At 44.0% G+C, this 11,894-nt stretch overlaps 2 protein-coding genes across 2 annotated transcripts; both read right to left on the reverse strand.

Annotated features, from left to right (window-relative positions):
* Nucleotides 1–1,330: 1,330 nt before the first annotated feature.
* Nucleotides 1,331–6,832, reverse strand: LOC145867306 (H-2 class II histocompatibility antigen, I-E beta chain-like). Its single transcript, XM_082971367.1, has 6 exons — nucleotides 6,543–6,832; nucleotides 6,065–6,334; nucleotides 4,258–4,539; nucleotides 2,759–2,872; nucleotides 2,067–2,084; nucleotides 1,331–1,970 (listed from the first exon to the last, which is right to left on the reverse strand). The coding sequence occupies exons 1-5, from the start codon at nucleotides 6,601–6,603 to the stop codon at nucleotides 2,074–2,076; spliced, it is 738 nt and encodes a 245-aa protein (XP_082827493.1). The 5' UTR covers nucleotides 6,604–6,832; the 3' UTR covers nucleotides 1,331–1,970; nucleotides 2,067–2,073.
* Nucleotides 6,833–8,814: 1,982 nt separating this feature from the next.
* LOC106565699 (H-2 class II histocompatibility antigen, A-U alpha chain) lies at nucleotides 8,815–11,259 on the reverse strand. Its single transcript, XM_082971368.1, has 4 exons — nucleotides 11,031–11,259; nucleotides 10,317–10,562; nucleotides 9,787–10,068; nucleotides 8,815–9,500 (listed from the first exon to the last, which is right to left on the reverse strand). The coding sequence occupies exons 1-4, from the start codon at nucleotides 11,086–11,088 to the stop codon at nucleotides 9,379–9,381; spliced, it is 708 nt and encodes a 235-aa protein (XP_082827494.1). The 5' UTR covers nucleotides 11,089–11,259; the 3' UTR covers nucleotides 8,815–9,378.
* Nucleotides 11,260–11,894: the final 635 nt, after the last annotated feature.

The raw sequence follows: 11,894 nt of genomic DNA on the forward strand, positions 1-11,894 counted from the left end.
AATGATCAGTTTAGAAATGTGTCCTGACAGATTTGACCTGATCTGCACGTACCTGGTGGAGGTAAATGTAGCAGTGTGGTTGACTGAATGATGCCTTTAAAACGAGGAGGAAGCACCTTGTCTGAGGCCTGTAAACCAGCGAGTCTGTTACACACAGCTTCACGAGTCCTAGAGGTACAGCATGTCTTACTTTACAGGAGGAGACAGAACAGGTCAATGTTACCATGGAGACTACGGAGAATAAGGTCGTACACCACTACACAGCCGTGCAGAGTGTATACAGTATGTAGTATTACAATTATCAGGATGGATGTAGTAAGCAGCAAGTAGACAGCAGTTTCTGGGTCCTGTGGTCCTCGTACCTCTCTCTCTCTCTCTCTCTCTCTCTCTCTCTGTGTGTAATATGTAAAGATATGAGGAGTTGTAACCCAGGGTTTCCCAGGTCATTCTCACTGGGCTGTAGCTCCAGACCAGACTAGAAACATGTTTTTATTATCTAGTAAAGAACATTTGAGAGCCTTTAGGTGGGTCACCACATTAAATGGTGGTCAGTCTCTCTGCAGACTCAGGACTGATGGCTCCTGCCCCTGTGTTGTATAGAGCAGGTTAAACCCAGGTTTGCACTTTATATGTACAGTTGACATGCAATATACTGTACATGTCAATAATATGTTCAAAAGCAGGTCAATGTTGAGATGTCAACAATAACTGGATTAGCATATTATGTAAATGTGGCCTATAGTCGTGAACAGCAGAAGTTATTATTTATATTTGTACTTCCAGTGTTCTACTTGCTATATTGTATGTACTTCGCCACCATGGCCTTTTTTGCCTTTACCTCCCTTATCTCAACTCATTTGCTCACATTGTATTTAGACTTATTGTTCTACTGTATTATTGACTGTATGTTTGTTTTACTCCATGTGTAACTCTGTGTTGTTATGTGTGTCAAACTGCTTTGCTTTATCTTGGCCAGGTCGCAGTTGTAAATGAGAACTTGTTCTCAACTAGCCTACCTGGTTAAATAAAGGTGAAATAAATAAATCAATAAATAAGTCTATAACAAAGCCTTTCTACTGTTCATGACATCCCCCTGGTCCCTGTGGTCGTACGTGATACCCAATCAGAAGGCAGCTGAGGTAATGACCACCGTTTAAACCTGGATCCTTCAGATCTACAGGAGTTTATAGGAGAAAGAGATCGATGTAGGATTCAGGACGTCACACCAACCACAGGGAAGTGGCCGATACACGACTTGTTCAAGGCCACCGTCATTTGGCCTCAGACACCAAGAAAACATCAACCAGCCTAGTAAACAGACTGCATCACGACATGTTTAATGGTTTATTGAAAAGCTTGTACCAAATCAGAGGAACGTCTAAAATATGTCCCAGTTATATAGAAGACAAGACAACCATTACAGAGCAGAAAATGAAGGGTGCTGAAACCATATAGACATTATGAATGAGACATGAAGGAGGTTACTTCCAGAGGTGATGGCAGTACAGGGGACTTTTAAAGTCTAAAACATGAAGAAATGAAATCAAAGACTGAATCTATTCTCATTAACCAGCGTCTCTCAAAACCTGTTTTACCACAGTATTTTCACCATTTACTGAACATATTCCGCTGTTCCTTTAAGAACAGGTGTGTTATTTGTTAGTGAAAAGACAACAGTTCAGCAGGTAAATAACCCCTAGAATAACTTACTGTGTTATAGCAGATCTCTACCACATCTATTAATAAACAACTGTCTAAATACTATCAAGCCTATAGTTGTTAATGGATTAATATGAAAGGTGAAAGGATAATATATGTTACCAACAATATGCTTCATTAAGAAAGTATTGATTCATGTCCAGTTAAACAGTCCAGCAGTAACGTCCAATCAGGAACACTGATTCATAACAGGCGAGAACATCTCATTTAGGATCCATTTCTGCTGCAGATTCAGCAACGTGTCTTCAAGCCTGAAATACAGTAAACAGGTAGAGAGATAAATGACTATAATGACATCTTTAACATGAGACACTGTAACTGGGAATTCATCAGAACAGGACTCTCACCTTAGTACTACAGCACCCCTGTTATGAGAGACAGAGAGAGACAGAGAGAAAGACAGAGAGAGAGACAGAGAGAGAGACAGAGAGAGAGACAGAGAGAGGGAGAGAGACAGAGAGAAAGACAGAGAGAGAGACAGAGAGAGAGACAGAGAGAGAGACAGAGAGAGGGAGAGAGACAGAGAGAAAGACAGAGAGAGAGACAGAGAGAGAGACAGAGAGAGAGACAGAGAGAGAGACCGAGAGAGAGACAGAGAGAGAGACAGAGAGAGGGAGAGAGACAGAGAGAAAGACAGAGAGACAGAGAGATAGAGAGAGAGACAGAGAGAGGGACAGAGAGAGAGACAGAGAGACAGAGAGAGAGACAGAGAGACAGAGAGAGAGACAGAGAGAGGGACAGAGAGAGAGACAGAGAGACAGAGAGAGAGACAGAGACAGAGAGAGAGACAGAGAGAGGGACAGAGAGACAGAGAGAGAGACAGAGAGAGAGACAGAGAGAGGGAGAGAGACAGAGAGAATATGAATCATTATAACATTCACATATTGATGAACACCATCCCATATTCTGTTCTATTCACTATTACATCAAGTTGTCATCATTCCTTCCATGTGCTGTATAACACTACTGTCCTGTTATAAAGCCCTGTGTCCTCTCTAGAGTTTATATATCTATGTTATCTACACACTGATGACCTCACCAGAAGACTTCTTCTTGTAGTAGATGAGTCCTGCCAAGGCTAAGATGGCTCCCAGCACCAGACCAGACGCACCGATGGCTATCTTATTCCTCTCAGCCTCAGGCAGGGACGGGTCTGTCAGAGAGAGGATCATTCATCAATATTACTGGGATTCAATATCAGTATTCTATTAAATACACACACAGCATGTATACCACCCTTACCTCACACCCCATTACCCCAGTATCACCCCATTACCCCAGTATCACCCCATTACCCCACTCTCACACCCTTACCCCCCTCTCACACCCTTACCCCACTCTCAGCCCATTACCCCACTCTCACACCCTTACCCCACTCTCACACCATTACCCCACTCTCACACCCTTACCCCACTCACACCCCACTACCCCACTCTCACACCCTTACCCCACTCTCACACCCTTACCCCACTCTCACACCCTTACCCCACTCTCACCCCATTACCCCACTCTCATACCCTTACCCCACTCTCACCCCATTACCCCACACTCTCACCATTACCCCACTCTCACACCATTACCCCACTCTCACACACTTACCCCACACTCTCACCTCATTACCCCACTCTCACACCCTTACCCCACTCTCACCCCTTACCCCACTCTCACACCCTTACCCCACTCTCACACCCTTACCCCACTCTCACACCCTTACCCCACTCTCACCCCATTACCCCACTCTCAGACCCTTACCCCACTCTCACCCCATTACCCCACACTCTCACCCTTACCCCACTCTCACACACTTACCCCACTCTAACCCCACACTCTCACACCCTTACCCCAATCTCACACCCCATTACCCCAGTATCACCCAATTACCCCAGTATCACCCCATTACCCCCCCAGTATCCCCATTACCCCAGTATCCCCCATTACCCCAGTATCACCCCATTACCCCAGTATCCCCCCATTACCCCAGTATCACCCCATTACCCCAGTATCCCCCCATTACCCCAGTATCACCCCATTACCCCAGTATCACCCCATTACCCCAGTATCACCCCATTACCCCAGTATCCCCCCATTACCCCAGTATCACCCCATTACGCCCCATTACCCCAGTAACCCCCCATTACCCCAGTATCCCCCATTACCCCAGAATCCCCCATTACCCCAGTATCCCCCCAGTATCACCCCATTACCCCAGTATCCAAACCAGTATCACCCCATTACCCCAGTATCCCCCCAGTATCACCCCATTACCCCAGTATCCCCCCATTACCCCAGTATATTCCCATTACCCCATTACCCCCCTTACCCCAGTATCCCCCCATTACCCCAGTATCCCCCCTTACCCCAGTATCCCCCATTACCCCAGTATCCCCCATTACCCCAGTATCACCCCATTACCCCAGTATCCCCCATTACCCCAGTATCCCCCCTTACCCCAGTATCCCCCATTACCCCAGTATCCCCCATTACCCCAGTATCCCCCATTACCCCAGTATCCCCCATTACCCCAGTATCCCCCCTTACCCCAGTGATACACCATGGGCTCAGTGAGGCTGATGTGCTCCACCATGCAGGAGATCTTCTCTCCAGACCTGGGTGTGTACTCCAGGTGGGAGTGGATCTGGTAGTACCAGTCCCCGTTAGCCAGCTCCTCAGTGGAGGTCACATCAGACTTCACCTCACGTCCGTCCCTCAGCCAGGTCACTCTGATTGGTTTGGGGTAGAAGTCGTAGGCGCTGCACATCAGCATGGCAGGGTGTCTGCCACTGGGGGGAGCCACTGAGCTCAGTCTGACATGGGGCTCAACTAACGGAGGAAACAGAAACATGTCAGCATAGTTCACCATATATTATTGGATGTTTATCATATATTCCATAGTTCACCATATATTATTGGATGTTTATCATATATTCCATAGTTCACCATATATTATTGGATGTTTATCATATATTCCATAGTTCACCATATATTATTGGATGTTTATCATATATTCCATAGTTCACTGTATATTATTGGATGTTTATCATATATTCCATAGTTCACCATATATTATTGGATGTATATCATACTGTAATGTATATCATACTGACTGGTCATACTGTAATGTCACTACATAGCTGACTAGTCATACTGTAATGTCACTACATAGCTGACTAGTCCTACTGTAATGTCACTACATAGCTGACTAGTCCTACTGTAATGTCACTACATAGCTGACTAGTCCTACTGTAATGTCACTACATAGCTGACTAGTCCTGCTGTAATGTCACTACATAGCTGACTAGTCCTACTGTAATGTCACTACATAGCTGACTAGTCCTACTGTAATGTCACTACATAGCTGACTGGTCATACTGTAATGTCACTACATAGCTGACTAGTCCTACTGTAATGTCACTACATAGCTGACTAGTCCTACTGTAATGTCACTACATAGCTGACTGGTCATACTGTAATGTCACTACATAGCTGACTAGTCCTACTGTAATGTCACTACATAGCTGACTGGTCCTACTGTAATGTCACTACATAGCTGACTGTTCCTACTGTAATGTCACTACATAGCTGACTGGTCCTACTGTAATGTCACTACATAGCTGACTGGTCATACTGTAATGACACTACATAGCTGACTGGTCCTACTGTAATGACACTACATAGCTGACTGGTCATACTGTAATGTCACTACATAGCTGACTAGTCATACTGTAATGTCACTACATAGCTGACTGGTCATACTGTAATGTCACTACATAGCTGACCGGTCATACTGTAATGTCACTACATAGCTGACTGGTCATACTGTAATGTCACTACATAGCTGACTGGTCATACTGTAATGTCACTACATAGCTGACTGGTCATACTTTAATGTCACTACATAGCTGACTGGTCATACTGTAATGTCACTACATAGCTGACTGGTCATACTTTAATGTCACTACATAGCTGACTAGTCCTACTGTAATGTCACTACATAGCTGACTAGTCCTACTGTAATGTCACTACATAGCTGACTGGTCATACTGTAATGTCACTACATAGCTGACTGGTCATACTGTAATGTTATCTGTTAATATTGTGTTTTCAGATATAACTCAGTGTTTAAATATAGTTGCAGCTATAAAACTATTGAAGAAAAAACACGTTATTCATCCATCCAATTTAGATAAAAATCCTGTTTTAAGTGTTTACCTTCAGTCTAGATAAATATATTAATTAATCTCCACCATTATCTTCATCAGACAGATCTCTATATAACATTATTCTGAATGAAATAGTAAATGTCTTCCTCAGTCAGAGGACAGTGGTGGTAAGGAGCCCTGCTCACCTGTCTTGTCCAGTATGGCACTGTAGTAGATAGCAGCGTTATGCTTACAGAAACGCTCCAGCTCCCCTAGCTCTACAGCCAGCTCAGGACCTTTGTTCCAGGCTTCTGCATTCTTCACTCCCAGCTCAGTGTATCCAACATACTTCCCCACAGTGCTGTTGAATCTGACATATTCAGCCTTATTGAAAACATAAGAGTCTATAAACTCTATACCCTGCAGGTCCTTTGAGGAGTATCGGCACTGTCTCACAACCTGTTCAAAATATCCATCTGGAAGGAAAACATAATACAGATCATTGTTTTGTCAGATTAACTGTCAGAGAGAACAACTTCTGGGAGATGAAGATTCTTCAGCAAATTATTGAATATTTCAGAATTACTTATAATATCAGTCCTTCAGGTGAAGTTGAACATGTACAAATAATAATAACAACAACTCAGACATGATCAACAAACTATTTGTTTGTTCTCAACTTACCTGTTCCAGAGAATATGGACAAAACCAGGGTCAGGGAAACGCAGAAGATAGACATCGACATGTTCCTCTGCTGGGTGAGACTGAACTGAAGGCAGCAGCTCAGAGGAAATTATTTATCTGTTGAGGAAATGGGCCAATCATCTGCTGCAGACACACAGCGTCACATGTTACCAGGCAGACCCCACCCTCGCAATAACATCTGCTAACCATGTAAATATTATATAACATAACATTTAATTACATTTGATTTAGACCCCACAAGATGACCTTATATAAAAAGGGTTAAACTGTCCCTTGGAAGATTTTGTAATATTATGTAGCTAAATTGTATCAAACTGTTCAATATCACCAGGCTAAGAGTCCAAATACCCTGACAACATTTAAAAACGTTTAAATTAAAGAAGTAGAAAATGTGTATGAAACGATATATTGTGACCTCTACACTGGCTGCTCAGAAAGGGAGGCGCTTCCCCGAGCTTCGACCCGTCACGTTATATTGAATAAAACACACCTTAAACAGGTCGGTCCAGACTTTTACTTTTCTCTGATTTTCACCTTGTGGAGCTACGCAGGCAATGCCTTGTGGGACCAGATAAAATGTGGAACTTGGAGAGTTCCTATCTTCCTTTTTCATACAAAAAGTACAGTAACAATAATCTCCAGACTAGGGCTTTATAATGATGCTGAAAACCTGGGGACATTTTGGGTTAACATCTTCCTAGAAGTGGAACAGGTCAAAATGGGGATTATCAGAGAAAACAGCACATTTATTTAAATGAAACACACTGCTAGACACTATATATACAAAGTATGTGGACACCCTTCATATTAGTGGATTCTGCTATTTCAGCCACACCTGTTACTGACAGGTGTATAAAATCGAGCACACCGCCATGCAATCTCCATAGCCTAACATTGGCAGTAGAATGGCCTTACTGAAGAGCTCAGTGACTTTCAACGTGGCACCGTCATAGGATGCCACCTTTCCAACAAGTCAGTTCGTCAAATTTCTGCCCCGGTCAACAGTAAGTGCTGTTATTGTGAAGTGGAAAACGTCTAGGATCAACAACGGCTCAGCTGCAAAGTGGTAGGCCACGCAAGCTCACAGAACGGGACCACTGAGTGCTGAAGAGCATCTTTCTTCAGTTGAAATGGGTTTCCACGGCCGAGCAGCCACACACAAGTCTCAGCTCGCCATGTGCAATGCCAAGCGTTAGCTGGAGTGGTGTAAAGCTCGCCGCCATTGGACTCTGGAGCAGTGGAAAAGCGTTCTCTGAAGTGATGAATCACGCTTCACTATCTGGCAGTCTGACAGACGGATCTGGGTTTGGTCTATGTCAGGAAAACGTTACCTGCCCCAATGCATAGTGCCAACTATAATGTTTGGTGGAGGAGGAATAATGGTCTGGGGCTGTTTATCATGGTTCAGGCCCCTTAGTTCCAGTGAAGGGAAATCTTAACGCTACAGCATGCAATGACATTCTAGACCATTTCTGTGCTTCCAACTTTGTGGCAACAGTTTGGGGAAGGGCCTGCACAGAGCCCTGACCTCAACCCCATCGAACACCTTTGGGATGAATTGGAACGCTGACTGCGAGCCAGGCCTAATCGCCCAACATCAGTGCCCGACCTCACTAATACTCTTGTGGCTGAACGGAAGCAAGTCCCTGCAGCAATGTTCCAACATCCAGTGGAAAGACTTTCCAGAAGAGTGGAGGCTGTTATAGCAGCAAAGGGGGGACCAACTCCATATTAATGTCCATGAGTGTTTTATCAAAATGTACAAACGTCACCTGGACATAAAAGGCACTCAACATGTGGAATGGCCTGGTTATTGTTTTAACATGTGGCAGATCACAGAAGTTTCATTCTGTCCCATAATGCTAGTTTATTCATTCCAAACTGTTGTGGGTGGATGTTTATCTGTACATTTACATCCAATAGACTCAGTGGAATGAGCTGTGGCCATAGGTAGGTGGGGGAGGGGTCACATGTGACAGTGGGACCAGAAGACAGAGACCAGGGGGTTTCAGGGCTAATAAGCTTTAATAAAAACATATAAGGTTAAAAATGGACCAACACCAACTATAACTCAAACTGGACGTACACTCGTACCCCCGGCATACATCAATTTGTGGAGCTAATTCCCAGTTTACCTCCCTCTTCCTCATTAGGGTGGCCAGGTTGGGTCCTGTGTCTGTCAGCAGTTTGTAACACACCACAACCCTGAGCACTCAGTGACGTCTGTAATTAGTGATGACTGACAACCAAGTTAACGTAATTAAAAATGATTTATTCAGCAGCATGACTACAGAGACCCCGAGGATCAACAGTAAACATAAACATGCTGGGTGATTGTATTAACAGTTTATGTAATTATATAAAACTGTATATTACTAAGTCAACTTAATGATATTAGTTATATGAAATGATTGTAATAATAATTAGCAGACTGCTGAAATCTTTACTATATCAGACTATTGTTATGCTCTACCTCTGAAGGGGCCAAACAGGATACATCTCCAGTACACGTCATGTACATAACCCCTCATAACCCCTCATAACACCTCATAACCCCTCATAACCCCTCATGACCCCTCATAACCCCTTATAACCCCTTTTAACCCCTCATAACCCCTCATGACCCCTCATGACCCCTCATAACCCCTCATAACCCCTTACAACCCCTCCTGAAACTATATTATCTGTAGTTTAACCTCACTTTCCTCTTTGCCATCTACACTCTATATACACAGTTTTAACAAAGACAGTCTAAATGATGGTGAGGTCCTCTGTATTTATACAGATTTGTCATGACGCTCTGACAGCTGTAGTCTCAGTTACACTGGTTCCCTTTGATGAGGAAGAATGTTCCGGCAGCCACTCCCAGCAGCCCCACAGTCAGACCCACTCCACAGAACACAGCAGGACCCACACTGGGCTGGATCACCTCAGGCTCTGTGGATACACACACACACACACACACACACACACACACACACACACACACACACACACTCACACACACACACACACACACACACACACACACACACACACACACACACACACACACACACACACACACACACACACACACACACAGAGGAAGAACATCAAGCGATGAACTGATGTTTTCAAGCTCATTTTATCAATTGCAAATGACTAAAACTATGAATTTGTGACACTAGAATATTCATAAGCAGTGAAAGTACTGCAGACTAAACGTGCTGCGTCGTCTCACCCCAGATCCGAGTCAGGGGCTCAGCGAGGCCCTTGTGCTCCACAGTACAGCCATAGATGTCTCCCTCCTCTGGGGTGAAGGGCAGACTGGAGAACTGGTTGAGGGTGAAATCAGCGTTGGGGTAGGGGGTGCTGAGACGTACTCCCTCTGTCAGGTTCTGATTGTTCCTGGTCCACCTGACTCGGACAGGTGCAGGGTGGAACCCGCTGACATGGCAGATGAGGGTGTTCTCCACCCCCAGGTCCACATCGTCCCGGGGGTAGATGCTGCTGTGAGGAGGGTCTATGGAAACACATTTAACATTCATACTTCCTGGTTGTGTTGTCATCGCTTTGGGCTGAAACACTGTTCCATCTGCATTAGGTCACATGACATTAGTCTGTAGTGTATTGGAGCGTTGATCAGGCTTGTTGTAGTAACGTTAAAACTGATCATAGTGGAGCTCCACAGAGGTTATGACAGGTTATAGTGAGGTGACTATTTACTACTTTAATCCTATTCATTCACTCTAAATTACTTCTCTCTCTTACCTATTTTCTCTTCTGGGTTCTTGTAAGCTTTTATGTTTACGGCCAGGTTTGCTTTGCATACCCCCTGGTTACCTACAGCCCCTTCATAAGCTCCATGGAAGGTAAATGGATCTGCAAACGGAGGCAGGGCCACCACTCCCTCCCCCTTGTTGAAGTCTGCGTACCACATCTCTTCCCCATCCAGTCCATACATGTCCACTCCATCTGAATCACTGCATCCAGTAATAACTAAATCAATATGCAGAACTGAGAAAAGAAACCCAATAAAACACACTGTTAGTATATTACATCTGGAGGCTCATCGCTGTGATGTTCAGCCACATTATTTAATAACATTTAATAATATTTAATAACATTTAATAACATTTAATAACATATTCCTCTCATTCTTTACCAGCATGAACACATCCTTTAACCCTTCAATGTTTGTATTAGTGACAGAATAATGTGGTAATACTATATTTGTTTAAACCACTACAGGAGGTTTATGATGTTCAACTAACTATCACTGTTAACTAGCCACTAACTAACCCACCACCCCTGTCCCTGGTCTAACCCTAATAGTCCATAACCAAGGAGCTTCACTAATGTGTTAATTCAGTCACACAGGGGTCAATATTATCCATTTTAAACATTAGAAGCTCTCGTAAGGAAGTTTTTGGTCATATATTATATTATTTTCTTTCCCTCATCAACTTAATACTATTTCCTTACCTTTGTGTTCTGCATACACCTGCCAGCAGAGGATGAGGACAATCACAGAGGTCTTCATGTTCAGACAACAGAGAGACAGGAGGACTAAGCTGAACAGCTCTGACTGGTGTGAACCTTCACTGGAGGGAAGCAACCTTTTCCCTGCAGCAGCTTCCTGAACAATATGACCAATCAGGTCACTTGTTTCATCCTTACTCAGCTGTAACTAGGTAGACGCCGTCACTCACACTTCTGTTGAGGCTTTGAGAATCTTCCTGCCCAGATGAAGTACAGAGATATATATTATTACTGTATTATGTTTTAGATTGATTGTAAATCATATAAATGCCATCTAGTGTAGTTCACTGAACCTCCTCTTTCCCCTTTGACCTCTTCATCTCCCATAACAACCCCTGCAGCTGTTCATCAACTCTGTGCTCGGGGTCACGGGGTCACAGCACCAGGGAGACTGACCCAGTCTCACACCTGGTTGGCTGAGACCTGATGACTTGGCTCCTAAAGCAGTCTACCTCAGTAGGTTACCATGGTACTGAGACGAGCAGATAACATGACAGGTACTGACAGTCAGGTGTAAATATGTGTAGAGCCTCCAGCACCTTTTACAGGTATAATATCACCTGACAGAAAATAAAACACCCCCAAAGAGCAGACTTGGGGACCATCTTTACAGGGACTTCCTGTGACTGGTCCACTTCACATCTCAGACCACAGAGTTAAACATCCTGCTGAAAACACTCTCACAGCTTGAACTATACATTTAACGTTGAGTGTTTTAATGTTAATTACTAGGGCAAAGCTTTGACTTGAATGAGACATTTGTGGCACAACAGAAGGACAGGAAGAAGCTTGTAGTCCTCGTTATAA

This window comes from Salmo salar, unplaced genomic scaffold, assembly GCF_965601325.2.
Source record: "Salmo salar unplaced genomic scaffold, fSalSal1 ptg000271l, whole genome shotgun sequence".
NCBI classification, from domain to species: Eukaryota; Metazoa; Chordata; class Actinopteri; order Salmoniformes; family Salmonidae; genus Salmo; species Salmo salar.

Coding starts and splice junctions, on each gene's coding strand:
- LOC145867306 (XM_082971367.1), bottom strand. CDS start 6,603: ATGTCGATGTCTATCTTCTGCGTTTCCCTGACCCTGGTTTTGTCCATA. Junction 4,540..6,064: donor TGCCATACTGGACAAGACAG/GTGAGCAGGGCT, acceptor TTCCTCCGTTAG/TTGAGCCCCATGTCAGACTG. Junction 2,873..4,257: donor GCCCATGGTGTATCACTGGG/GTAAGGGGGGAT, acceptor TCTCTCTGACAG/ACCCGTCCCTGCCTGAGGCT.
- LOC106565699 (XM_082971368.1), bottom strand. CDS start 11,088: ATGAAGACCTCTGTGATTGTCCTCATCCTCTGCTGGCAGGTGTATGCA. Junction 10,563..11,030: donor GGTGTATGCAGAACACAAAG/GTAAGGAAATAG, acceptor TTCTTTTCTCAG/TTCTGCATATTGATTTAGTT. Junction 9,501..9,786: donor GCCCCTGACTCGGATCTGGG/GTGAGACGACGC, acceptor GTGTATCCACAG/AGCCTGAGGTGATCCAGCCC.